Below are 27,983 nucleotides of genomic sequence, written 5' to 3' on the forward strand. Positions count from 1 at the left end.
AGGAGTAGAAACGAGGGTAGAAACGAGAAGTAGAAACCGAGCCCAGCCCCACTGCATTCTACGACAGAGCCACGCCAGCGCTTATAAACCTTTCCTCCGGAAAAAGACCCTATACAGCTGTCATGTCGGTCGAGGAGTCGCGTTAACAGACGAAGCAGTGAGTGAAAGAATCGTAGAACCACACCTTGCGTCACACTACGTGAGTTGCGTAACGAGTGGACGGTGTAAAACTGCCCACCCATTACAAAGGACTCAGCCATAATTCATCACCACCAACCACAGCATCAACGCAGTGGGCCCTTACGTAGGCCGCACACATTGTCTTCCACTCTTAGAGACTTGTAACGGGTACTTCGCTGCTTCGCCTAATGTTGATGAATCATGGCGTACCAGGTCGTTTTCGCCTTCGAGTCATGTTAGGCGAATGCATAATCGACCCTCTAAGCTTTTTTATTCGAAGTCCACCGCTAGGACGTGTCTATTAATCAGATAAGACCGTGTGTTCGACCTAACTTAGTCCCTATCCCGTTGCGCTATCAACAATGTAGAGTGTAAGGGGAAATCAGATAAATAAGGACGATAACGATTATGGTTATTCTGACGACGGTTTCTCTTCGTATTTCATTATATGCCACAATGTAACGCAGAAAACGCAGCGGCCATACTGCTTTTCATTCCGAGCACACCTGCCATGTTGTCAGCCATCAGAACTCATAATATTTACTCCGGGTGAAAAACGTTCCACGACCTCCTTTGATGTCTTAGACGACACAAGGGGGAGAAAGGTAAAGGATCGAGATATCCAGAGATATCAAGTTGGCTACCCTGTATAGGGGAGAGGGAGAGATGGTATGAAAGAATAAAAGAGGAGAATACTCCATGAAGACGCCACGGAGTCGTTATGGTTATGACAATGTCCCGCAAACACACATCAGCATTATTAATGCGCAGTCTCAGTCTGTCGTTCTTGTCCGGTTTCTCAAGGAAACCGCATCAACGCCGTCATAGCGTCTCGCGTTGAAGTCTGTGTAGGCCAGTGCCCTAGAACGCGGTCTCCTGTGGGTTGGCTGTCGTCCAGCTGGCATAGTGCGGCTGAGAGGGCTGCTCTTTACAAAAGGCTCGTTGGGCTCTGAGGCCGTGGAGTAAAAAGAAAAGACAACGACTAATATCGGAGTAATGACTGTACACATTTTCTTTTTTAATGATTCCAATAGGCGGCAGCGCCGTTGCGTGACTGGGCGCAGGCGGGCATATTTACACATCACACGGCAGCGGGTGCAGCGCACTTTACAGTGGGGTGGGATGGGGTGTAGCTCTATTTACACAGGCATATGTATAAGGAGCTGGATCGACACGAAGACCAGAACAGCTGAGGAACTTGCGGGCGCCCAGAGGAGTCTGACTCGAGGCCGCTGGCGTTCTTCTTTTTCGCCGGGGAAGGAGGAAGGGAGGAGACTAGCCGTGTAACACCTGCGTACAAAAAGAGAGAGAAAGAAAACGGTAAGCCTTTCGCAGTCATACATAAAAATGTATGCTTCTACAGTCAAACACCTCTTAAACGAACACTTTTGCTATAACATAACGTGCATAACGAATGATTTCTTACATCTCGGCTATGTCGGGAGCGTTACGGTGTGCTACCTTTACAACGAATTGCACTGCATAACGAAGTACTGAGAAGACCCCGAGCATGTTGTAAAGGCGTTCGACTGTATGGTCGAAAGAAAGTCAAACACACTCGGTCTAGAGTACAACACCCCCACCCCCCTTACTTCCTGCAATATGAACATGCGTGAACCAATAGACACAACACGTTTACTACAGCGGAGAGGAAGGCAGCTACTTAATATTTATTGGACAGACAGCCCTGAGCTCCATGGTATGAGGATACTATACGTGTGTTGGTTACCGCCGGCTATTTCTTTCTGGAGATGGGGATAGCATTCTCTCTGTCCTTTTTTTTTTTACTTGGATTCAACGCCAATATTTAGGAACTGAGATACGCGTGTAGCAGATGTCGTTGAAGGTCACAATACATTAACAAATTTCCGCGAGAGGGGAATCAATCCGATAACGACTGCGTGCCTGTCTTCCGCTTTATTCATTCTTTTTTCTGACTTAATCGGAGTCTCCAAAGGAGAATTAGTGTAAATTTATTACTATGACCTTGCAAGTAGCAGCTATACTATAGGAGAACCAGAAATAACAATGTTTCGCATCAAGCTGCCTGGTCACGTGCGACCGCATAAAATGCATTCAAAAGCAGTGCCAGCACTAAACTCTACCGCTGTTCGTTGGCGCGGGGACATCTCGAGAAGTGCGCAGTCAATCAAGGTTGTCGAGTCACGTTCTACAACGTCCACGCCACCATTGGCACCCTTATCTGCCATCTTTCCCAAGCAGTATACGTAAACGGATTCAACAAGACCAGTTACACAATATCGGAGGGAGTTGGAGGAGAGAGGGAGGGAAAACGCATGTTTATCGACGCCATTCACGCCGCTGTCCTATGCGCTGATGTAAACATGCGACGGGTCGCCCCGTCGGTCGTCCCACGGATGCTTCGATCTCCCAATCCCGCACACGCCTACGCCGAGCCATTTACTGTCGCCACCTCGCACCTATGTTCGGCGTGCAAACAAAACGATCCAAGAGGGGGTATGGTATACATGCGCGTCGCTAAAACATTCAATGTTGACTGAACGAACAGCCACGGAGCATCGCCTGCGAAAGCGCGTCAGCGGAAATAACAATTTCAAGAAACGAAGAAAACAACACTGTCGTCTCTCCTTTCTTAAGGCTTGGGACGCGCGCGAAAAAAAAAAAAAGGGGGGGGGGGAGCACACAGGATTTCAAGCCGTTTTTCCGCGCGCCCGACGTTCGCGAGGCGCACGCTCCGGCGAATATAGCTTGCCTGCCTGCCCGTACATTTCATTCGCTTTCAGCTTTCGGTGGGTCCCAAATACGCAATATTTTATCTCCGCTAAGTGCTCTCGGGCCTCGTACAAAAAGCTCGCACTCAACCCCCGCGCGCCGCCGCCGCCGCCGCCGCTCTCAGACAAAACCAAAGGGCACTTTGTCTCGCCTCGCTGCCTTCGTATATATATATACACGCCGAAGAGAAGACCCGTCCGTCCCTCTCCGGCTCTTCTCTATTTCTTTTTTTTTTTTTTTTACTGTTCTCTCTCTCTGAGTGTACTACATCGCATCACCTCGCCGATTCACGGCTACTGCATTTACTCTGCCGCTCGTGTCGTCGCCTCAGCGCCACATTCTCCAGTTGCGCTTTCGCACCACCCCTCATCCTCTCCCATCCCTCTACCTTTTCCTTCTATACACCTACCCTCCTCACTCCGTCACACATTTCCTTTCTCAGTTTCCTGGCCTTTGTGGCATTCCGTACCTCGCGCAGTCACAAAACGACTGCTCCGTCGTGCTGCCGATCGCTCGGGTTCTCTCTGTTTTTATCTCCTACGTATATGTATACTTCTGGAGCCCAGCTCCTCACACACACAGACGCACGCACATATACAGGCTTTGCGTTTCCAGCACCCGCGCGCGAGCGACGAACCAATGGAGAGGCCCATTAGATTTTTATACAATCCAGTTCGTGTTCCTAATGGAAAACACTTGTCTGCCCGCCGCTTTGGAGCCTCCATTAAAAAGCCACTAATGCGTTCCATCAAGAATTTCCGCGAAATCGATTCAGACCTGACCGTCGATGAAGAGAAGAGAGACATGAAGGTACGTTTCGGAAACTTGCTATCTCCCCCCTCCCCCCCCCCCTCTTATTCTTTTTGCGGCTCTCGCAACAGTTTTTTTTTTCTTTCGTGCTGTTATCCCCTCCTCCTCCCGCACCGCCTCCTCAAGTCTTCCAATCGTATCCTTGGCGCATGACCACTTTGGGAGCTTTTCAATTTTTGCGCAGCAGCACTTTGACGCCAGACCGAGAGAAAGAGCGGTTGTGCGTGCTCCCGTCCATATATCGAAGAGGCGTGGTCAAAGTAGAGAGAAAAAACCAAAGTGAGAAATCGACGGTATATTCTAGGCAAGGTGGCCGTAGCCTTCTGGCTTGCATTGGGAATCGCTTAGCCCGCACTGCCGACGTATGTAGTGCACACACCGCGTCAGGTTTTCTTTCTTTTTTTTTTTTTAGGCCATTGCAAGTAAGACCACACCGTGCCAACGTTTCTGCAGCGGACAACGCTGCGATTGTATACTAAAGTGAATTTGAACGCGATGTGCATCGCACGAAAGCGAAACAAAGTACCAGCATTTCCACGGCCGGTATAAAGATTAAGTGAAAGGCGCAGTGCCAGATGACGCAGGAGCGAGCAACGCGTGTGTACGTGGGTATTATTGAAATGAACACAACTAAATCCTGACGCACGCGTTCGGTTTGCTTTGTGAAGCTCCAATGCCGAGAATGCCAAAGTCATACTAAATATTGTCGCAGTTTGTGTCGTGGGGACCAAGGAGACATCGCAAGTGACTTAAGAGAGACAAAGGAAAAAATTGTAGAAAACTGACTCGTATGTGTGATGGCTTAGCCAAAAGCCACTCTTCAAATGCTATTGTTGCTTCCCGTTAGGACATCACGGTCAAACGAAGAACGACTCTCATGTCGCATTTGTTGTTTCCGTGAGGTAAAAGGAGTCCTCGTAGCCATATATATTATACGGAGGTAACAAAGCCACGCTCTAACTAGCATTCAACGGGGTCCAAGTGTTCATATGCAAGTTCGTGTCATTTCACGTTCGTAGTAGCATTTACCCGACCTCATTTCTGCTGTTTGTTGTCAGTGGCAGTCAACAGACGAGCTATGCAATCATAGCACTTGACTTAAGCCCACGATCTAAAATCGCACACCGCTGTGGCTCCCGTGGCTCATTAACTTGTTGCGAGGAAAGCAAAATGTGAGTACAATTTCTTCAGCTTGTGTAGTTCACATGTCATCTGCGCGCGGAAGGCTGTAATAACTGCTTCGTGATGCTAACTCATGTTCTAGTAGATGCAGGTCTTCGAAATTCCGGCTTGAAATTGTGTTCATGCGCAATGTTCAGTAAAGTCCTCGAATGCGTAGCAATGCTTCTGCTTGATTTTCTCAATAAATGTTTGGGGTTTTACGTCCCAAAACCACGATACGATTATGAGGGACGTCGTAGTGGAGGGCTCTGGAAATTTTGACAATCTGGTGTTCTTTAACGTGCACCTAAATCTAAGTACGCGGGCTTCAAGCATTTCACCTCCATCGAAATCGTAATCGCGGCCGGGATTCGATCCCGCGACCTTTGGTTACGCAGTCGAGCACCATAACCACTAGACCACCTTGGCGGGTAATTTCGTTATCGTTACTGATCTTTGACCGAAGTATGGCATTTTCCTTTTGTGTACCACCTAATAGTTTTTTTTAAGGTAAAAATAGGTAGAGGATTTCTTGTCCAATTCGCTGGCGACGGTTACCCCTTTCCGCTTGGTTAACAACATAAAGTAAAAGTAAAATAAGGATAAATTCTTGCGTTCGGTGGGTAAAAGCCGTTCTCCAAAGGTTACCGTTGCATACCAAAGAGTACACTATGTACGAGCCACGCACTCGAGGTAATCGGGTTGGCATTCATCGCAAATGTCATTATCTTCAAAGAAGCGTTGAAGTGCTTTGGTCACACTGTGACGTTGAACTTCTGATGGCCATGGACTATAACACTCTGGCAGCAAGTGAGTTCGCCGAATCTAGATTCTCTCTCCCACTCCCGCATGGCCTGCGATACGGCCTACGCGTGCACCTTTCGCACGCTGTATATAACAGAGGCCGTGGCAACGCGTGCTATCCGCACCCCATCTCCTGGGAACGGAGCCCATGCACGTGTGACACCGGCACTCCTGCGGACCTGACGAGAGAGGATGATGCCGATCGATGCTTTCAGCGACGGGGTCCCCGATAATTGTTTCTTGCCGATAAGCGGCTTGACCGAGCGTCACGTAATGAGGAAGCCATTAATGGTCCCGGGCGAGCGAGGAAAAAAAAGGTAAATCGAGTGGCGAGAGCCCGAAGCAAGCGTAAGACCAGAGCGCCGCGCGGGTGCCTCGAGTATACTGCGATCTCTTCGTGTGGCGCGACCGTCGATATACAGCTTTGGTCCTTTTGCAATGTGCTCGCTGCTTGACTGGTTCTCGGAATGAAAACGGGGTCACGGCGCGATGATGTCAACTTCGCATCCTGATGTGCTTGCTGCGCGGAGAGTCAACTGAGGCGAGGATAAGCGAGACAACACATAAACTTGAGCAAAGTGATTGGACGAGTTGGTAGAGCTCCATCAGCGCTCGCGTCGTCGGTTTCTTTCTTTTTCGCCTTCGTGTATGCGCGCTGATCTTGGTGAGACAAATCAACTTAAAAGAAAATGTGAACTGCGGCTCTGCAGGAACATTGGTTGCCGGAAAAAAGTGCAATAGGAACGGGCGCAAACCCCTTACCACCTACACCGTAACAGGACGTCCGAATAATTTTGTTACCTCAAGGGGAGTCATCAGCGCTCTGTTCGTTCTAAGGGGCTGACCGGACACAATGCTTTAAAGCTTCGGTGGTGCGCAAGAACCGCAGCAGCATGCAACATGACATTTTGTCGCCTCGCAGTGGGTCTTTATAGCGGGACGCTAGCCGCCACATGCACTGTCATGACAAGTGAACGGCGCAAAAGCGCTTAACAGGTAAAATCCTTGTCTCTTCTCCTTTTCCAATTTCTTCTTATGTGAACAAATAAATGACGCCATACCTATGCATTATTTTTGCCCAAAATAAAGAAAATAACTAAAACATTGCGCTTTTGTATAAGTAATTTCACGCACATATCCTGTAATACGCTAAAATTCATTTGTTCAACTTATGTAACTTGTATTGCTGTAAATAAATTAAATATAAACAAAGAAGCCTCATCCTCATAAAGATCCAATACTTCACAAGGTCAGAGGTCATCAGTTGAAAGCAGTTTTCTTCCTGTCTCTAACGTTTAACGAAGTACACCGTCAGTCTGACCATACAGCTTCTTATAGAATTTTCTCCTAGGTTGTTTCATCTTGCTTTCCTTCAGCGCGCTTGTAGATATCATACACGGATGTGCGTTGCGCATTCCGGAAATCTATAGGTAACACGACGAGATGAACGTGCTAATATAGCTGAATATAATGCACTCTCTGTGGCCAGGCCCCTATAACACACATGATTAGCTCATCTGCTGCTTAAGCTTTGAAGTTTAAAGTAGCTGAAAATTGCAAGCGCTCCTTCAGTTAAGTTAGTCGCTTAGAAGCGACCAATTTAAGGTATTCATTAGTTACATGTCTGCTTAGTTCGCCATTTGTCGCGCATGAGCCTTTTGTTCGTACAAGGTAGCGCAATGTGCAACTGCCTATGGCCACTGACGCTGAAACGGGCGCGACGTAATCAGCTTCAAATGTTAATATGACCCAGAGACCGCAGAATGCGAACAGCTGAAGAAAGAGCGTTTGTGCTTCACTACTCATGGTTACGGTATTGAGAATAGAGTTATATGATTGTATATATGAAAATGGGGCTCATAAATCATCGTAAGATGAAATCATTTGTTCTACACAACCCGCGCTCCATTATCAGAGCCTCTTTTTTCGCATGGTGGTTCATTACAGAGGCTGACCAAGGTTCACTAATAGTACATCCCCCTCCGCCCCATCCCCCCCTTTCACTTAACAATTGTCTGACGCTTGTATTTGCGTATTGCTATATTCTACTACGGACGACATTGTAAATAGCCACCCAAGTTTATACGCCATATTTTGTGAACGCAAACAGCTGGACCCGTTTTCACACAAAGTGCATCATACAGAACACAAAGTACATCCTATAGAACAGCCCGCGAGAGCGCATTCCAGCCATTTCTGATGCTGGAGATTACAGACCGAAGGTTGCCACACTCTAAGAACTAAGAGAGTGCTGGGCACTCTCTTTGGGAGAGTATATTCTTGTCCCATATTTAACTCTCTTTTCCAGAGTAAATCACCTCTTCTTGAGGCAGAGTATAGTAATGCCCCTTGAGAGGGTTACAGTACTCCACCTCAACAGAGTAACATAACTCTTGCCGAAGCAGAGTAGCCGGACCCCTCCGACGGGAGTAGTAGTACACCTCAAGAAAGAAATAGCAGAACCCGGGCGAAATAGGGCCTTAATATTGCATTTGAGAATTTATTCATGCGTAGATCGTAATGATGACATAATAACGAGCACTGCGGCAAAAAAAAAAAAAAGACGTGAGAAAAAAAAAAACACGCGCAAGTGAGATTCGAACCAGCGACCCTCACATTGTGAGTCCGCCGCGCTACCACAACGCCACACTCGGAGACAACCAACACGTCCTTTTTCTTTCATGTTGTCACTGATTGCACTGACCATATCGGTGATCTGTCTTCGTTTTCTTGTTTAGAAACGCCGGTTTCAGTATTTCCGTACATGCGACAACCACACAAGATAGTTCATTTCTTTGTTTTGTGCTTCCCGGTATCAGAACGTCAATCCGGCCTGTTTCTCAGCAAACAAGATTAGCGTAACCGAGGATATGTGCGGCATTCGCATTGACCAGCTAAGCGGTTAGTCATTTCTGTGTAGAAAACGCTGTACTTCTGAACTGCACATTGAACACTTCAGTTTTCGTCACGCCCTTGGACATATTTTCGGTCATTATTGTTCACGTTCCGCGACTACAGCCGCAATAGCGCACTCTAGCCGTACGGACCATTTAGCTTAGGGCAATGTACTCCGTGCGCGACGTTCGAGCGAAAAACGTGGATACTGAAATACGAAGGACTGAAAAACCTTTCGAATGTAGTTTCGATCGTCGACCGACTCGATGAGGTGATATTCGCTTATTTAACTGCACAAATCCAAAGCTAAAAACGCGGATATTTGGCTTTATTCCAGTGCCTTCCAGTACACTGAAAAGCACTGGGAGACGCTGCATTCCAGTGTCTTCCTGTAAACTGAAAAGCACTGGGAGGCGCTGGAAACGCTGCTTTTTTTATTAATTGTATCCAGCCCCGCGACAAATGCAGTGCTCTCTACTGTATATGCGTGTGCTTAATAATGAGTGGTCATCGCTCGCGGTATGCGGGCACATAGACATATAATATATATGAGGAGCAGGAGTATAACTGCGTTCTACTCTGTCATGCCAGAAGAGTATACGGGCATTCCACTCTCGCAGATGGAGGTAGAGTATAAGCACATTTCACTCTCTCCTTTCGTACAGAGTGAACGTGCATTTCACTCTATGCGATGCTTTGCGAGAGTAAGAGAACGCTCTGAAGAGTAACTCGGCTTTCTTACTCTTGCGATACGCTTACCAGTTTTTAGAGTGCAGGCACTTTCAAAGGGCATTTGCAAACGCGATGTTTCGTGAATACGCGTTCTAGCAACCATAATAAACGAATCGAATAATTTATTACGAATAACTCGAAGTTTGCTCCCTTTCAGGTGTCCACGCGCGCGAGAGTCATTGCTGTCCGGCGGTGCGCCGCACGCATTTCCTGCCGCGCCCTGCGCGATGCTTATTAAGCGCTCTTTGTACAAACATGCCTCAGTGACTAAGCAGTCCTTATGACTAATTGCGCTGCGCCGCTGCGAACAGATGGCGCCTTTACGTTTGCGAGAAGGAGTGTGGCAAAAAAGGCGCGCCCCGGCTGTAGAAAATGGTGGAGTGTGTGAACCTATTTTGCGATCATAGCGCCAGAGGACATTCATGGAAGCCGTTTCCTGCTCCGAACACCTAGTCATTAAACTTGCAAGATTGGTGTGTAGAAGGACCAAGTCTGGCAACTCAGCACACGATCTTTGAGTGCCGAGAAAGAGATGAAATGCATAAAGGAGATACAGAAAGAAATCAGTAAGCCGTTGACCCAGCCTTCTCTTTCGTTATTTTCCTTATTACACGCGTGCGTGACAGATGTTGACTAATACAGGTGACAGAGAAGAGATTCCTTTGCAGCAGTGGAGGCATCATTGCCTCGTCCCGTAAGAACAGTTTAGCAGAATGCATAAAAGAATTACCTTCCAAGCGCTCCGTACAGGTGGTTGTACAGCGTATCTAAAGCCTGCGGCCCCGGTGTTTATCACTGGGTTAATACCGACGGTTCATTCAAGTATTTCTCAATGAGTGGTTATGTCTGTCCAGAAATCTTAATAGGTGTTCGCCACCCGTGAGTTCTCTTCTTCATTTTGAGTGGACCAGTGGTGAGTATATAGTGGGGCTTGCCCAATTTCTGTGGCACACACGCCCTGGGAGTTTCTGCGCACATAGAACTGACGAATTTTGGTTCCGCCTAGCCACATGCAGTTTCGCTGTAAGACAATCTCCTCCGCTGCTTGCGCATCTTATGTCGTTGCTCTATGTGTATATACAGAACCTGTGAAAGACACGGCATCAATAAATAAGCGCTCACGCCGCGGCGTCTATTCCTCTACGCCTGTAGTCTTCGTCGCGTTGCACCTCACGTCGTAAAGCACCAGCGGACCCGACTTTCCACCCCGTTGAAATTCACTTTTGATGAATTCCTATTTGAACGACGTCTCCCCGTGCTTGTGATGTAACGAAATTCGGGCGCGAATCGCGACTCGCCTTTTGAAAAGAAGGCGCCTAAGAAGTTTGACACCTAGAGATTCCGAGACCACTACGCCACGGTAAAAAGTCTTTATCGTTCCTCGTTTCCCGCAGGAGGAAATTTTGTTGATAATAAACACGAAGAAGGTATATAAACGTAGTCGCAGTCTATAGCGCGGGCTGCTCTGAGTGACGGGTTCAAATTAGATCGGACGCGGGCCATTTTCGCCAATCGCTCTCGCCAAGCGTGAAGCCAATAACAGGACGTATAATTGAGTTGGGGAACCGGGTCGCGCACGTGCTTTCATGGCATCAACCCCCCCACCTCCATCGTTTCGTTGAAACGCGCTCGTACCCGTCTGACGATCGAAAACTCATTTCGCGTTTCATAATTGAAGGCTTTCCCCGACACTTCGCCATTCGCAACAGTGGGAAAAGCAAAATGACACACGTAGTCGAACGTAGTCGACCAATAGGAGACTATAGGGGTGGCACGCTTTCTAAACGTCACCTTTCCGTAAGGCCGTGCTGCGCCCGCTACTATATACATGTTCTAGGTGGCGCAGTCTCTCGCCAGCGATGTTGTTGCCGTAAGAGGATCATTAGAGCAGTTTTCCCTCCGTCTTCCCCCCCCCCCCTCCTCCCTTTCCTTTTCTCCTCAACGAGAGGTTAGTTTTGGCGCGACTGAGTTCTCGTAATCATGAACGGTTCCGCTGAGAGAATAGCTAGAACACAAGAAGGACAGACAGAGAAAAGATATCCCTGCGCGTTCTGGTCCCGACAGCTGCAGCATCGCCGGCAAGCAATCACGCAAACCTGGCGCAGAAGAAGAAGAAGCAGTAGCAAGAGCTTCGGCTCCGAGGCTGCGCGGTAGCGCGAGCCGTATAGCCCAGCGCTGGCTGGCCGGCGTCCAATGGAGGCGCGGCAAGTGGCAATCAGTCGCCGAGTGACCAGGGCCTCGCCTGGAGCGACCGCAGATTAACTGGGCCTCTATCTTATTTCACGTGCGAGCGAGCCCCACGGCGGACGGTGGAACGGCCGAGAGAGGGAAGGCCGCCGCCGCTTGATTGGATTGGCTGCCGAGACCGCGGAACGCCAATCAAACGCCGCTAATTAAAGTTCAGTCGCGGGAAAAAGGAAGCACAACAAAAGAAAGCCATGCAGCGCCGCGAAGCCAGCCGCGCTGCTGCGGGGGAAGGGGAGGAAAACGAGCTCGTCGGGGCGCGAGCAAATTGGACTGGGAACTTTTTTGGACGGACCGGGGAATTGCATCGCAGATTGGACTCGCTGCCTCTCCCGTCGCGCCCCCCCCCCCCCCGGCCTCCTCCTCACCCCTAACACCCCCGCCTCCCGTTTCCTGCCTCCCCCACGCATTCTACTCTTTCCTCATCCCCTTCTCTCAACTCCCCCATCTCCCTCTACCCGACTCTCTGCGCCCGTGGTGTGTTGCGTGGCTATCTCTTTCGTCTTGCTTTTTTTTTTTTTCTACAGGATTCCTAGTGCCCTATACTCTCGTTTACTCGCTTCTGAAACGCACGTGGTAGCCCCTACATAGTGCCACGCGTTTTCTCAACACCTCTTTTCCAGAGCTGCAACGGACAACGTTCTGAAACCTGGCTTATCACTGTTTATTTCTTTTTTTTTTTCTGGTCACTGTTTTGCTCGAGCGAAAGCAACCTCATTAGTACAACTGCCTCGTTGTCGGTGTAAGCGAGTACGTAACACCGTCACACCGAGGGAGGCGTCGACCGGCTGCGGGCGGTCGCGAATGAGGATTGCGAATGTGCGGCTTTACACTATGTCTAGATCTGGGATTCATGTTAATAGAATGACTGTAATGGGTGTCATAAATAAATTTTCGTAACCTACACAGCATCGCCACGCGAATTTCTACCTTATTTGCCTTTAATACGAGATCAATGCTGATAAATAATGCACTGGAAAGAGGAACGAAATGGCTTTCAGGATGTTTTTTAGTGAACTGTTACGTAACATACACTTGGTGCCGTAACAGCACTTGCCCCTGTAAATGGGCTAAATCTTCCCATTCCTGCCGCTCTGCTTCACCGTCAAACACATTTCTCGCAATTTCCCAGATGCCCGGGAGTGAAATAAATATTAAGCGCAGAAGAAGGCGAGGGAGCCAAACGGAAGGACACTGCTGATGACGACGGCAGTAGGAAGAAAAAAAAAAGAAAAGCCGAAGAGAACGCGACGGCGAAAGAAGCAAGAACGACGAGAAATAGAACCCCGCCGCGCGCGTTCCCCTTCTGCAGCCGTTTCGTCATCACACGCGGCAGCCGCTAACAGTTTCCAGCCTACCTCATTACCGGACGGCGCGCGCGCACAGAGGAGCCCGATAATTGCTCTCTTTGTTAGCGCTCGAGATCTCGCGAGAGCGAAATCTACAAAGGCCCTACAAGAGAGAGAGATGAGGTGGTGGCGCGGATGGGAATGAATGTGATGGGAGTGATTCGGAACTAGCAAGAAAAATAGGCAAACTTTGCCGCGCTGTTTGGCGCCGAAAACGAGCTGTCTGCCTGGGCATGGCCGGAGCGGCACGCGGCCACTGTTTTCCGGCACGCCGAACGAAGACGAGGGAAAGAGATGGTCGTGGAAGTAGGGCCCTGCGTTCACGGTCCGATCGGAAGCGTCCGTGCGTTCACTCGCGCTTGCGTGTGCTCTCATGGATTGTGCAGAGAGGAGGGGGGGGGGGTGCAGAGCCTCTGTGGCGGCACCGAACGGAATCATCCGGATTAAGCGGAGCAGGCCCCCGCGGCGGCGTACGGACGACGGGAGAGGCATTCCAGTGCGTCCTTCTATTTCACGTCTGAGCGACCGACCAAAGACGCGCCCGCACCCGCTGATTGGATTCCTGGCGCGGCAACACCGTCAGCAGAGCGCGCGCGGCCCGCCGTTTTCCCCGAGAGAGGCCATTCTTCTCTCGTCGCGCGCGGCGCTAATTAAACAGCTTGCGCAGCCGCCCCCACACCCACACCCTCACGTCGCCCGCTCTGCTTTGCACTGCTTCACATGCTGCACCGTGGTCTGTTCTCTCAGCCCTGATGCCGCGCTGTTCCCGGTGCTATTACAACTACACGCCATCCGTCCTCGAAATATCAACAACGTGAACGGACGGTGGAGAGCCAGTACAGGCAGCCATGCCAGCGGTTCTGCTGCCTTCGCTCGTCGACACGACGGCAAGAACCTTTGGCGTGGACGAACGTGGCGTCTGGGTGGGTGTGCGGAGAAGTTCGCTTACTGGAGAAGCCCACTGTGTTACTGCAGGAAGTGCGTAGTTCTCGGCATACATGCGTTACGAAACTCTCTATCTCTCCTAATGAAAGCGAGCTTTTGCATGGCTGGGCACGCTGTGCATTGCCGGTCTCATGTCTTAACGCTGTCCCTGCGTCGCTTTCAGTTGCGGTGCGTTAGCGGAAAAAGGGGCACGAAATGAAATGGCAGAGGTATCCGGGTATACGTGACTGGAGACTAGATGAGGGGGTCGTGCAAGAAGTGCTTGCTGGCTGTGCACCCGCAGCACCCGCAGAATCGCGGTGAAGCGACAGCTAGACGGTGGCTTGCCGGCCGCGAGCCTCGTTTACAACGACAAGCGACGATTTATGGGCGCGATACATATTAATTTGGCCGCTCCGGCGGATATATGAGCTTTGGCGACCAGGATTACAGCTCTCGCGAAGAGATTGGTATTGCTCTCCTCTCAGACCGGGGATTTGGATGGGCGCTGAGAAAAAGGCTACTTGCAGCGCCGCAGTGTGGGCGAGAGAAGAAGCTTGCTGGACGGGGCGGTGGGCACGTAGAGCGTAGAGTGCCAGCAGCGTCGAGTTTGCTCGCCTTCACGCGCTGGCGTCGAGTGGCTGCGGTGACCGTAATTTATTGCGGCAACCCCCCCAAGCTGTTAGCGCCGAGGACGATCGGCCTCACCTTACCGGCCCGAGCTACCCGCGGCGCGAGGCACTAGGCGATCGGCGTGCGCGCAGCCTAACGAACCCGTTCTTCCCGCGGCCACTTTTGCGCCGAAGGTATTATTGCCCGCCGCTACCCCCTGCCTGCGTCCCTTTCGGGAATCGCCTGTTTCCTGCAGGCGAACGGATCGCGCTGACTCACTCAGTCATTTCGCAGGCAGTAAGGGACGCGCGGGAAACCCTAGCGAGAGTATATATAAGAAGCGGCCCTCACGCCGAGGCAAAACCCCCAAGATCAAATGGGGGTTTGCCTGTTTACTGCTGACGCGTCGGGACGAACCGCAGCGCTCGATCCGCTCTGGTAATTGCGTGCGTGGTGTATAAGATGCCTGCGACGGGAAGCTCCGGCGTCCGTATGGCTTTCGCTGTTTGGGAATACGGCGTGTGATTCGTCTCTGAAGGTCGTAGGAAACTGCAGCTGGAGGAAATGAGGTCTCTTTAGCCGGCAACGTGCGGCAATGATTTCAAAAGCATTTCTAGTATTAGCTTCTTTTTGTTTTGGAGTAACGTGATGAAAAGGCAATGTCCATAGGGCTATTCTTATATATCATACGTTAATTATTATTCCTCACAGATTTCTTTAGCATTACTAATGAAGGAAATGCTCCCAAGTCCCGTGTGTACGGGACTGCTGCACGGAAGAGCTCCACATCTGTACGACACCGAATAAAGAGCTGCGTTTAATATAGCGCTGACGGTGAGCACTCAATCGTGGCCGTTGGTGATAGTGCAATTAGTAGCACGCGTTGGCGTGAGTTATCACTTTTCTGATGTTTATATATGTGTATGTGGATAGGTCGGCAAAAAATGTGGAGCTCACTCAGACTCACTCACAAAATGTATTTTGCCCTTAAAGCTCCCTCGGACTCCGACTGACCAAAATACTTCCTTACCCGGACTCACTCGGACTCAGATTCATTGAAATTTTTCTCAACCGGACTCACTCGGACTCCAGATCACCAATATATTGCTCACTCGGACTCACTCAATCTCAGACTCACGGGTCGATCTGAGTCTGAGTGAGCCTGAGGAAGTCGATTCATGAGTCCATTATCGTATAATAACTTTTTCGACCATGGCCGTCAATGCCCTTTAACACCAATATTTCACATAATTGGTGCTCTACTTCGTGCGTTTTGATCTCGTATCTTCAAATACGAGTTATCAATAGTCACAATCCAGTAAGGAAGCTTTTATTTAAAGAGATGACTCACACGAGATATTTTTATCAAGAACCTTCCGTGAAACATTTTGCTGGAGGGACGTCAAACCACCTCGCCCCCCCCCCCCCCTCCACACACCATAAATCAGGCCTTGAATCAATAAATATTCAGATGGCGTATGAACGCTAGAGTTTCGAAGTATGTGTGAGTAGACGTGAGTATAAACGTGAGCTGACATAAGGCTGTTAATAATGCAGAAGTTGTGCAGACAGGACCATAGGTCGGCAAAAAAATGTGGCGCTGACTCACTCAGGAAATATATCTAGCTTTTAGGGTTCGACTCGGCCTCAGACTCACCAAAGTACTCCACATCCTGACTCACTGGGACTCAGATTCACGAAAATATTACTCTCCCGGACTCACTCGAACTCAGACTCACGAAAATATTACTCCGCCTGACTCACTCAGACTCAGGGCTCAATCTGAGTCTGAATGAGTCTGAGTGGGTCGACTCATGAGTGGGTTTGGCGACCTATGTGCATGTGTCTGGAGAGGGCTCTACCAGTGACTACTGGCATTCACTCCGCGCGGAACTCATCAAAGTTGAACCTCCTGTTTTTAGCGACGTCACTTTGAAGTGAAGCTGGCGCGTGCTACATAAGCGCATTAAAGCCCAGCGAATATGCACGGATCGCAATGCTGACGTGGCAAGGCAAGAAATGTGCAAAAGGCAAAACGGCCCTTACTGAATCCAAAAAAAACCACTGCACTTGGTTCTTGATTACCACGTCAGTTCACTAAAGAGCAACAACTGTGATCCAGTATATATGCCAAAGTACGTCGTACGTCATGGCAACATCAAAGTCGGAAAGAGCGAATGCTGATTCGCAAGGCCCTCAGCGAAACTGTTACCACGTATGAGATCGGTAATACGTGGCTGGGAGGAGCTCGGTCATAAAGCACAGAGTAAGCGAAATGAGTGGTGTGGGTTGCCTCCAGTTTTTTTTAACCAATACATGCCTTATTGAGACGTTTTAATCAGTGTCATTGTATGTGTGCGTCTGTGGCCATTACTGTTATTTGTGTGTTTGTGCGATCACTGTGACATTCATTTGAATAAAACTTCTGGAGTAGCATGCCAACGCCATCATTCTGGCAAACACGTATATGTAGCTTTTTAATGAAAGACGACCTCTCTTTATTCGCTCCTTGGTCTCATATCCAACTGAACATATCGTAGGAAGTGCGTAGTTGCACCCCTTTCGAAACAGACACTGATACATCACACATACTTCTAAAAGATCTGGGCATCTCTCATCTGTCATGTCTCTTTAAGTACGAAAAGAACGTTCGTTTGAGATGAAGGACCGATGCCTGAGTTCAGATATTAAATATAATGTCTGAGTTCAGGTTTATCGGGGCCTTAGAGCGTTCTAGACGTTTCTCAAAAACAGATACCCAAAAGGAAAGCCGGTCTGACAATCTCAAGATTCTTATCGGCATTAATTTTCGCGTTAACAGTGGAGAGGTTTCGTAAAGGTTCAATGTGCTTTTCGAACCGCGCACTTTTGAATGACTGGGATCAAAGCGTGCCGTAAGTACTTGTCTACGAGCCTCGGCAGGGCAAGCAACAAGCTCGAAAATCATTCCTTATCAGCAAAATTTGGGAGTACCCGGACACACGCGCATCTTGATAATTCCAGCGGTCGCGGCCAGTCTTTGAGAAGCTTCCATGGAGCGTATACAGAGAGCGCCTTAACTTCACTTCGACGGTGAGTGGCATGGATGGCTAGCATTGCCGTCGGCGCAGGAAACATGAGCACCGCCCTTTTAGCAGGCACATAATCCCCCTCAAGGTGCTCGCACGCAAGGGTGTATACACCGGAGGCCATCGAGCACCGTCATCGGGAATATTCTCGTCGCTCCATCGCTGTCACGGACTGCCTCGAGAAGCATCTCTCCTGGCTCGCTTCATCCGTAGGCTGAGCGCACTGCAAAGGCCTCGTTAGCGCGCGTAACAGCAGGCAAGCGAACGGGACGGGACGATGGAGGTACCGCAATTAGGCTATCAGGGTGCAAGCATCTCGGGCCACCCTCGACAAGTTATACACACAACACAGGAAGCGACACGGCTCGCATACTGATGACGGCCGACGGGCGGTGAGTGCTGCGCGGCCGATAAGCCCCCTCGCGGAGGTCCTCACTTCACCCTCGAAGGGGCCAGAAGAGAACAGAGAGTAAAACAAAGATGCAGGAGAATGGGAGACACCCGGGAGTGACACGGAGCGCTGCTTCTTTTGCTTGGCATGCCGCGACGGGCGGCGTACAGAGAAGATGCCCCACAGCTTCTGCCATCGCGGCGGAACAGTACGAGTCGTATAGAAGTATGTAGCATCGCGGAGGTGCTGGCGGCTTGCCGGTGCCTGGCCGTGCTTGCCTGTGTCTTTGCCGTGTCCTCCCGTAATGCACTTCTTGCGAAGTACGGAGAGGAATGAAAAAATGAGGGAGAGCGAGAGAAAGAGCCGGAAGCGTGTTGTGCATGTGAGGGAGAGGAGATAAAAAAAAATAAGACAGACGCCTAGCAGCAGCATATAGACGCTCTTGTTTGAGCTCCCATAATGGATTCCATTAGAAGCCTTTCCGGTCCGCGCTGCCTGCCAGCCTGCTGCTTCACGCGAGGCAACTTAAAGAAAGAAAACATGAAAATGGACCAAAAACAAGGCGGGAAGGCAAGAAGGCAATGCGCGTCACTACTGTATACTGGCTTGCTCTCCCCCGCCCACCCCCCTAGACGCCACTCTTCGCCTTCTCCTAATGTATAAAGAGATATACAGGCGGCGGCGGTGGCGGCCGACGCTATACCTTTCAAGTTAATGGGTGCGCGCGCGTGTACAGCGGTGTCCCGCTAAGGGCGCTGAGCGAGGACAACTTCCTCCCGGCTCCGCGGCGCGATGCCTTCGCCGCTGCTTGGGGCACAGGAAACAAAGCTTTCAGCGGCTGCTGCCGGCATTTCCTGGGACCCTCCGGCGGCACGAAGCACGCCCATTGCTCGTACTGCTCTTTGGCGCCGCTCTCGGCTCTTCTTCGGTGTCTCCGCGAGATCCCTTTTTCGGATCTGAGGCTTGAGCGATGAGCAATGCGCTCTCGACTCAGCTGCTGGACCAGTGAAAGAACCTGCGTGGCGTCGTTGCGATCGTCATCCACGGCTACCTTTCAGTTTCCCTTGCTCAAAAACGGCGCATACGGGTTGAGGACGGCTTTACAGTAATCTATTCTTTAACTTCCCTTTTCCTGTACGCCACAGATGCTGAGCTGTACTGCAGTGACGGGGTTCAGATGTAGCGTTCATTTCCTCGCCCCATTCGGTCGCTCCTTTCCAGTGGGAGCGTGGATGTCTTGTTGTGCGGCTTGGCTTGCTTTCACCTGTGATTTCTTAGGGATGCCGCGCGCAGATCAAGAACGCGTGCGCATCCACTAATGTATTTCATCTCGCTCGGGAACATTTGGAGAGAAGAAGCAGTGAAATATGGACCTATCATTTCAGGCACCAGGCGTCGGAGAACTTATGTATAGGTGTAGTAAACGACTCCGCCAAAGGCACGTACGTGCAAAGGAGGCTTCCCGTGTGAACTTGTCACGTCAGAATAAATGTCGAAGAAAAAAAAACAGGTAATTGCATCTTGAGTTCATTTTTTTCTATTTTGTGAGACCGGTGCCTCATAGAAAAGCGCCACCGGTCTGAAGGAGCATTGTATATGCACGTGGGCATCATGGAATGGTATAGTTACGTCCTAGCTCGTTTCCTTGGAATCATTTCGCATGCGTCAAATTATTTTTTTCCCTATCTCACAGTTTAAGGACACGCTTCCGTCTTATATTCATCACGTCATCATAGAAAACACTGAAGAGCGGTGGGACGCAGCTCTGCGCAGTCCGACATTAGAGGGACAGTTATGGGCATTCCAACGGGCCCGCGAAGCGGCCGAAAGGCTAGGTCTTTCGGTCACAACGTGGGAGCGGCCCGCTTCGGGCTAGGAAACTAACGCGACCTATTGGACCTTAATAAAGTTCTTTCATCCATCCATCCATTATAATCATGCCTTTCCGTAAAATGCGGACACGACTTTTGCAACTTCGTTTTGTCCCCTTTCCTTCTTCCCCAGTTCAAAGAGCAGACTACTTATGCTGGAAGAAGTGTACATACCTTCCTTGTCTATAAGTAACTCTTAATTTCTCATCTAACGGCTGAGACAAGTAAATCAACGAGTTATTGGTGCAAATTCGGAAATGCTACTTGTTTTTCTAATTAAGCGTTCTTTGCCCATGGCCGGCTGCCTTCGGTATTATGGCATTTCAAGCGTTATAACTGGTGGAAATCTGTTGAAGCACACATACTTATAGTGCATGTGCATGTAAATTACTAGCTACGCTGGTCTCGCAGCTCGCTTGCGATGTGAACCGTTGGGACATGGGGAGCTTGGCCTAGCGAACGCAGCAAGGGCTACACTCAAAAGTTGACGCTTCATGATTCCAATCAGCTTCACTCGGAGCAACACGGGACAGACGAGGTCCCTCGCTCGTTTTTCGCCGCCGTACCTTTCCATTTGCGCTCTTTGCAGCCACGCATCGCGAAACCCCACGCAGCCTCTCTGCGCATTCGCGCAGCAGGATACGCGCCGCGTCTTCGAAGGAGCAAGGCTGGCATGCATGCACATATCCGCGGCAACGGACGTAGAGCGTGCCGCCGTTCGCGATGGTCAATCCTGATTGCAAAACTCGGGAGACCCTCGCGTTGCAGCCACCGACGACGGAGACGACGGCGACAAGCTACTAGCGGGGGGTTACTCGATAGGGCCCACAAGAATAGGAGAGGAGGTTATGCCAGGATAGACGGAAAAGGCGACTCCATACGACCGCGTGAGAGCGCCATGGGAGAGCTGCTTCATCTGCAATGGCCGATAGCGTCTGCAGCATACGGCTTTCAGTTTCCCCAATCACGTCAGATGTCCGCCTTATGTGGAATCGAACTGTTTTGGTAGTCGGCACGCGTTTCGCTTCGTTAAGAAGCGTTCGCTCAGTTCACCCCCCCCCCTTTTTTTTTCTTTCTTTCCTTAGGTTTTTTTTGTCCACTTGCGACTATACCGCGAAGGTTCTCCTACGCATGGGAACCGAGTAATCGGGGACTGCGAAATACGCTTCAACCACGGACGTCAGTGTGTATGTATGCCCCCTTGAATATCTGTACGTAACGTACGACAGAGTGGGGCTCATCTCGTTCTCACATTTACTTTTGCTGTTTTGCGGTTGCTATACTGCTGCATTTACTGCCCGCTTATTTCGTGCCGCGAGCTCCGTGGAGCCTGACACATCGCCGTCGGTGGAGCTTTACTCTGCGGGAAGTGGTCGCACGTTTCGCAGAACGATCGTATACAGGCCGTGTGCGTCCCGCCGCTGCCGACGCGCCTATACACTCTGCGCTGGCTGAATTTTAGATTAGCATTAATGGCTTCTTTTCGTGCAGTTCTCGGGACGAGTGCAGATGGCGCAGATCGCCAAGTGCTAACGTTTTCACGGATCTTTTCTTTGTTTTCTTGGCTGGCATGCTAATAAAAAGGGGGCTGTGCCTGTTACATCGTAGCAAATATATGCATTCCACTTTATCGGACGCAAACAACCGGATGGCTCGGTTCCAGTCCAATGCTAACCGAAATGGGCGGACCACCACTTATGCGTAGGCGAGTTTCGTTGCCTCTATTGCTGCACGCCGAAACTTAAGCGTCAACAGCCTCAGGCGCGATTTCTTTCTCTTTCGCATCGTTTCGAAAGCAACCAGCACGTGTGGCGTAAAATGGCCGAAGTGTATGCAGGGCCATTTCAGTTTCAATGCTACACTTGTTACACCGCGCAAGTTTGTTGGTTTGTGGTTGAATTAGTGCTGCAGTTTGAAGGCTATAAACTAGTCCTGCGTTGCCTGACACGGTTGAACTTTATTTGTATTTCTTGATCACGTGGCTCGTAATGCATAGTAGAAAGAATAAATCACAAAGAATGGGAAATGAAGTTGCCACAAGTTTTACTGCTGATAAATAAGTAGATATACGCATACACTGGCGCAAACTGTAACTCAGTATCGAAAAGTCTCGAGAGGAAGGGCTGGAGAACCATCTAATAGCGAGTCAATGTGCGCATGCGCTGTGCGCACATTCATGAGGGTAATGTATAATTTTGCCGAGTTAGAGCGCTTTGTTCCACGTCATTCCTTCGCGGTTAGCGTTGTTCAAGCTGCGCCCAATCGTAACCAATCACAACAGCTTGCCTTATTTTCTTTTAAGCTATTCTCTATTCATAATCATTCCAGTACAAAAGGACGCTACACTCACGAAAAAAATACTGAATTTACAGATGCCAACAATTGCGTAAAAACAGTCAACTTAGAAGGTGCTAAGCGAAACTTTGGTATATGTATGGAGGGATGGCCTGACGTAACAGCTAGTAGGCTATACGTAGGTGCTCTATTTAAGTGACTGTTGTTGCATCGCAGAAATAATGCGTTTTTACCCGCCTTCCAGCAGCGTGTTTACTATGCGTGCATCACCGTTGTCACATCAGAAAACAAATGATTTCTTTCAATGCTTCTTGCAACTTCGTGCAGTCTCATCAATGAAATAAAAAGCCCATACACGAAGTGAGCTCGCCAACACTGCCAACATTTGCTCCACTTTACTACAAGGCCGCGGTGTAGCTTCTCGAAGTTCTCGCTCACCAAAAGGAAGCACTCAGTGCACTTCAACGATGTATGCGGTAACGAATGACCACTTCCTTTCTTCCTTTTCTCTTCTTTCATTTCTTCCGCTTACAGTTCACTTTCTTTTCTTTATCACGCAATCCAAAGACCATCGCAAGAGAAACTGCTGACAGCTTCGTCACTTACGCGAAACCGCCGCTGCAAAACAATAAAAAATAAAGAAAGAAAGCGAGGCCGGGAAAGCCTTCCGAACGGGACTAATGCACCGACCATACACATGGCTGTTAGCTTCACGGCGCCACTCTCCGGTGCGCGCGCTTTCCGAATCCATTTCCGATCACTCTCATTCACGCGCTCCTGAGTGCCACCACGCCTTTTGGCGAGCGCTATATAACGCCGCAGGTATACGTTGTGCCACAAACGTGCGAACCTCCCACCGCCCCACACACTCCGGCGGTTCCCGGTTTTAAGTGACCGTCGAAGCCACCGAAGTGCCGCGACAGTTCCATCGGAGGATTAGTCGTCGACAGGCAAACTTGTAATGACGCAGAAGGAGGAACGAAGTAAAGGAAAACACGCAAAGGAGAAGACGAGCGTATCTGCGTTCCCCAATACGGACTCTCCGAAGGAAAATGGGATCATGAAAAGGGGGAAGACATAAAAGGGAGTAAAGGAGGAGTAAGTGTGACCCGCCTCCCCCGCCACATCTCCCTACGTGATGAAAGGAGCATTCGGGAAAGGAAATAAAAAAAGGAGGGTGGGAACCGGAAAAGGGCTGGCCAGGCGCACGAATGCGTGCACACACACACAGAGCCATAGGGACGTCGTCGCGCTTTGCCTTTTATCGAGCAAGCAGGGACAGAAGCAAGAAGGAGCGAGAGGGAGAAAGCAGCCGCTGCGAAAAGAGATGCTTTCCTTTTCGGAGCACTTAATGCGGCGGCGGCGCTCTGTTGCGCCGGCCGGCGCCCAGAGCGCGCGCTCGCGCGCGAGCCCTAATGGAGGGCACGGCGGCTCTTCCGGCGACGTACCCGCGGGGAGAGGCTAAAAAGCCTTTTAAGTCCACTAAAAACCATCGTCGAGTTGTTTGTTCCAGAGCGAGGCCCCCGAGCCCGCCCTTTCCCCCATCCCCTCTCGCGCGCAGCAGCAATATAGCGCGGGCAGTGGTGGGACGCAGCAGCGGGCACGCACTACTGCCACCGACGACGAGCCAACTGAGAGCGCCACCCGCAAAAACACGTGAAACGAATGGGACGTACGCTCAGAGAGACAGAGAGTAAAAGAAAACGGCCGTGCGTTGCTTTCGATTCCGGCTGATTTTTCTCTTTTCCTTTCTGTTTTTTATTTAACCCCCCATTACTTGATCTTCTTTCTCCTGGATGTTCCCGAGTGCGCGGCGTCGTGCCACTTAGGTAAATAAGGGAGAGTAGAGTAGTGCGCATGGAACGGCCGGCTAATGGACGGGCGCGCCGAGAAGCGTTCTCGGAGCGCGCCAGGGCGCAAATGGAAGGATCGGTTGCCTTGGGATTTGCACGACCGCGAGCGCGCGAGCTCTTTCTCTCAATCGCCACCGCCCCCTCTCCGCAGGATCTTTTATTTCCCCATATACCACGCCCACTCTGCCAGAGAACATTTATTTCTGTGAATTTTTCATTCTTCACAGCAACGCGCACAGCCTATATCACTACATCTATCTATCTATCTATCTATCTATCTATCTATCTATCTATCTATCTATCTATCTATCTATCTATCTATCTATCTATCTATCTATCTATCTATCTATCTATCTATCTATCTATCTATCTATCTATCTATCTATCTATCTATCTATCTATCTATCTATCTATCTATCTATCTATCTATCTATCTATCTATCTATCTATCTATCTATCTATCTATCTATCTATCTATCTATCTATCTATCTATCTATCTATCTATCTATCTATCTATCTATCTATCTATCTATCTATCTATCTATCTATCTATCTATCTATCTATCTATCTATCTATCTATCTATCTATCTATGTTTCATTGTGCGTGTTTTGAATCTCTGCTTTTTCAATGTACACTTCTTTTTTCTTCCCTATCTCTTCGTTCTCGTAGTTGGCGCATTTCTGGAAACTGCCCTGGGAAGCAGCTGATCATGTGTTTTTAGTACGTACTATAATACATGACCATAAGAACCACTTTCCTTCGAAAGAATCAAGTAACATCATCTTCTAAGGTTAACTTTATCTTCTTCTTTTTTTACCATTTCTTTTAATTATTGACAGGGTTCAGCCGCTGATCCTCTGACTTGACCTTCGACCTGCCCTCAACAAGCAGCCAAGGAGCATGACCACTATGAATGTGCACTTTTCACGGGAATCTCTGGAGGTCGTCTATAGCACATCTTTATTGGCTATTTTGCAGACAATTATAGTGCTACCGGGGAGGATAAGCTCACCCCTTTTTTGTTGTCTGTTCGTGTCATTAAATGCAGGACCTAATTCGTCCGCCCACAGCACCAAATAAAGTACACTATGCAACGAACACGTCAACGAAAGTCCGAAAGGTACTGACCATTCACGTTGGACGAACAGTAGCCGACCTCACGTCCCACGGAGGAGAAGACGCACTAATTCTCTATTCAGTCCGGATTCCACCAGTCCTTGGCTTGGCTTCGCCCGCACTTCTGGCAAGCTTAAGTTGAGGAAACGTAACGATGACGCCCCGATGTCCCGGGACGGTTTGGTCCGGCACCGTATCGCTGTTACTGGGTGGACCCTTGCCGAAATTACGACGGAAAACAACAGGAGCTGCCTCACATGGCAAAATGTACGTCATACACGTCCAACGCGCACAACCCATGTCACTACGAGTCAATTATGCACAAGCGCTCACAGACACGCACACTTCAGCCCAGTCGCAAGTGGAGTCACGCGTTCGACCCAATGTCACAGAGTAAAGCTTTCTTCTCGACCCTTCGGCGATTACGCCGTTTTCTTTTCTTTTGTTTCCTGGTCATGCGTAGCTCTTCATATCTTTACCAGTCAAAACAGAGCGACGGTTTTCTTTCGGTCAACCAGATGGTCAGGCCGGCGCTCCATTGTCCCAACGTCCATTCGCGCACCATAAAACCGCACTTCGCGCGAGCTTAAGTCTACGGTCACACAAGGTGAGCGCTAGCGTACGCGTGGCCTCAACGAATAGTCCAGGCCAGGAAGGCGCATTAGCTCAAGTCTTGCTTGCAGGCGAGGGCGGCGGGCCCGGCGTGGTGCCGACCGCGGCCGCCTTTGTCCCTGGGTCACTTGCCGTCACTCATCATGGAGTCGGGGCTGCCGTATCCACTGGACGCATCGTCCTGCACGGGGAGGCTATCTAACGTGTGTCGCTTGAGCCGCTGCAGGCTATTGCTGTTGCCGTTGTTGGCATTGGGGCCACCGGCGCTGCCAGGAGGTGTACCGATGGGCGGGTGACCGGCGTTGTTCGTCGCCGTCGCGCCGGTGGCTGGGCCGCTGTTGCTATTGCTACCCGCGTTGCTCGACTGGTGGTTGCTGATGCTACCATTGCCTCCGCCACCGCTTCCTGCACCAGGTGTCGACGCATTGTTGGCATTTTGCTGTTGTTGCTGCTGCTGTTGGTTGCTGGGGTTGTGGCCCGGAAACGGCACGTTCTGGAAGGACAGCCGCTCCTCGTAATCGTACTCGCACAAGATCTTGTTGTCGAACAGGTAGAAGCGATCGCCCACGCAAAACCTGCACATGGGGAAACAAGTAGGCTGTGATGGAGAGCTATAAGAGCCCATAAACTTCTTTTGTGTTGGTTGATGAAAGAGCGACAGTTAAACGCGTCTTTCTTCTATTTGTGTTCACTTTCTTTCACCTCAAGAACATCTGCTTTTTTTTTTTTCGTGTACACAACTTCACGCGAACCTCCTGCCGCGAAAGACGCACCTGTGGTTGCAGTGCTGGCAGGCGAAGCACTCCAAATGGTAGACATTCCCACGGGCCCTCATGACCATTTCAAAGGCCGGTATTGTTTTGCTGCACGCCGAGCAGAGACCAGTAGTGCCGAAAAGCCTGCAGAGAGAGAAAGATAGAGAGAAAGGCACATTGTTTAAACGACACTGTATATCAATAATATGAGGCAATATACAACAAAGATCTGCTTTTACCCGAATCAAATGGATTCAATATAAACTTCGTGTACACGTCCGAAAAGTTGAGCCGTGTTCTTCACTATTGCCAAACTCTTTGCTTGTTAATCCATACTATAGCACATCTCGTTTTAAAGATGACATGAGCTCTTATACACATGCTTGTGTTTTATTTTTAATTGGCTGTGTTCTCTTAAGCACTCTTAACCACTTAAGCACTGAACGAGCACTTATTGTGTTTAAGGTCCCAAATAAAGACGGGAATATGAGATACGCCGTAGTTTACTGCTCGGGTCGCTTAGGTATGTAGAATTCTTTAACGTGGAGGTGTCTTTATGTTTTTAGCCTCCACCGAGACGAAATAAATATGACATGCCCTCGTGAGCAAACAGTCGAAATTAATATACCTTGGCTGCCCCGCTAGCACAGTACATGCAATGAGACGACCTCTGGAACCTACGCTCACCTGAGGTAGTCCCTCTTGCAGAGTATGAGGTTGGCCTTGGTGAAGAGGGTGGAGCCGACCTCTCCAAGGCGGCAGTCACAGCAGGCGCACTTGAGGCAGTCCTCGTGCCACAGCTGGTCCAGCGCCTTGAGCAGGAACCGCTCGCGGATGGGCTTCTGGCAGCCCGCACACTCGGGACCCGGTAGAAGACCGGCCATGCCCAGAGCGCCAAGCCCGTTGCCGCCTGGTGTCATGCTCAGTGTACCCGCCTGGACTACGCGCCGCCCGGGGCCAGACTTCATGTCCATGGAATCTGCGCCGAAGATGAACGCAATGTGTAAGGCTCGTTATATAGTGTCTCTATTGACGTATAAAAAAGGTCTGTCATAAGGGTCGTGTTGCGTTGTGGGCAGCGCAGGAGGTAGCTAGAGGCCGGCCCGAATATCAGAATTGAAGATCGCCGAGCTTTGGTGAGACGCATACATACAAAGAGGCCATAGCGCTCAAAAGACAGGGACAACGGGAGGTGGCAGGACGTGCTGTCCTCTTCCCTTGTTCCTGTCTTTCGAGCGCTACGGCCTCATTGGATGTACCGAACCAACTAGCCCAATCCTTGAACTTGAAATCTATCCAGATACACCTTAGTTCACCTCAACCATCAATGTATCCAAAGCGTCTGCACGAATGTAACACTGCCTTTAAATTTCGCTTCACCTCGATAAGATCACTCGTGAAAAGAAGCCCGCTTCACAAGTTATCGTCATCCACGATGGCGGAAGCATCTGTGCGGGCGCCTCAGCAAGAAATGGCGCTTCTCGACGCATATCAAGGAGAAGGGACACAGTAACACAAGCACCCCAGCCTTGATCGGAAATCGGCCTTCCATGC

At 49.9% G+C, this 27,983-nt stretch overlaps 1 protein-coding gene across 5 annotated transcripts in view; it reads right to left on the reverse strand.

The window, feature by feature from the left end:
- Window positions 1-1,168: 1,168 nt before the first annotated feature.
- Window positions 1,169-27,983, reverse strand: part of LOC119383346 (LIM/homeobox protein Lhx4) — a 134,015-nt gene continuing 107,200 nt past the window's right edge. For 4 of the 5 annotated variants that reach the window (XM_037651427.2, XM_037651425.2, XM_037651428.2 and 1 more), the window contains 4 exons: window positions 27,117-27,408; window positions 26,448-26,573; window positions 25,075-26,249; window positions 1,169-1,470 (listed from right to left, as the gene is read on the reverse strand). In XM_037651427.2, coding sequence (XP_037507355.1) covers window positions 25,799-26,249; window positions 26,448-26,573; window positions 27,117-27,408 — 869 coding nt within the window. In that variant the 3' untranslated portion in view covers window positions 1,169-1,470; window positions 25,075-25,798. Of the gene's footprint in view, window positions 1,471-25,072; window positions 26,250-26,447; window positions 26,574-27,116; window positions 27,409-27,983 lie in introns of those variants that run through there. The other variant, XM_049412481.1, reaches the window with a different exon arrangement.

Source organism: Rhipicephalus sanguineus, chromosome 2 (assembly GCF_013339695.2).
Source record: "Rhipicephalus sanguineus isolate Rsan-2018 chromosome 2, BIME_Rsan_1.4, whole genome shotgun sequence".
NCBI lineage: Eukaryota > Metazoa > Arthropoda > Arachnida > Ixodida > Ixodidae > Rhipicephalus > Rhipicephalus sanguineus.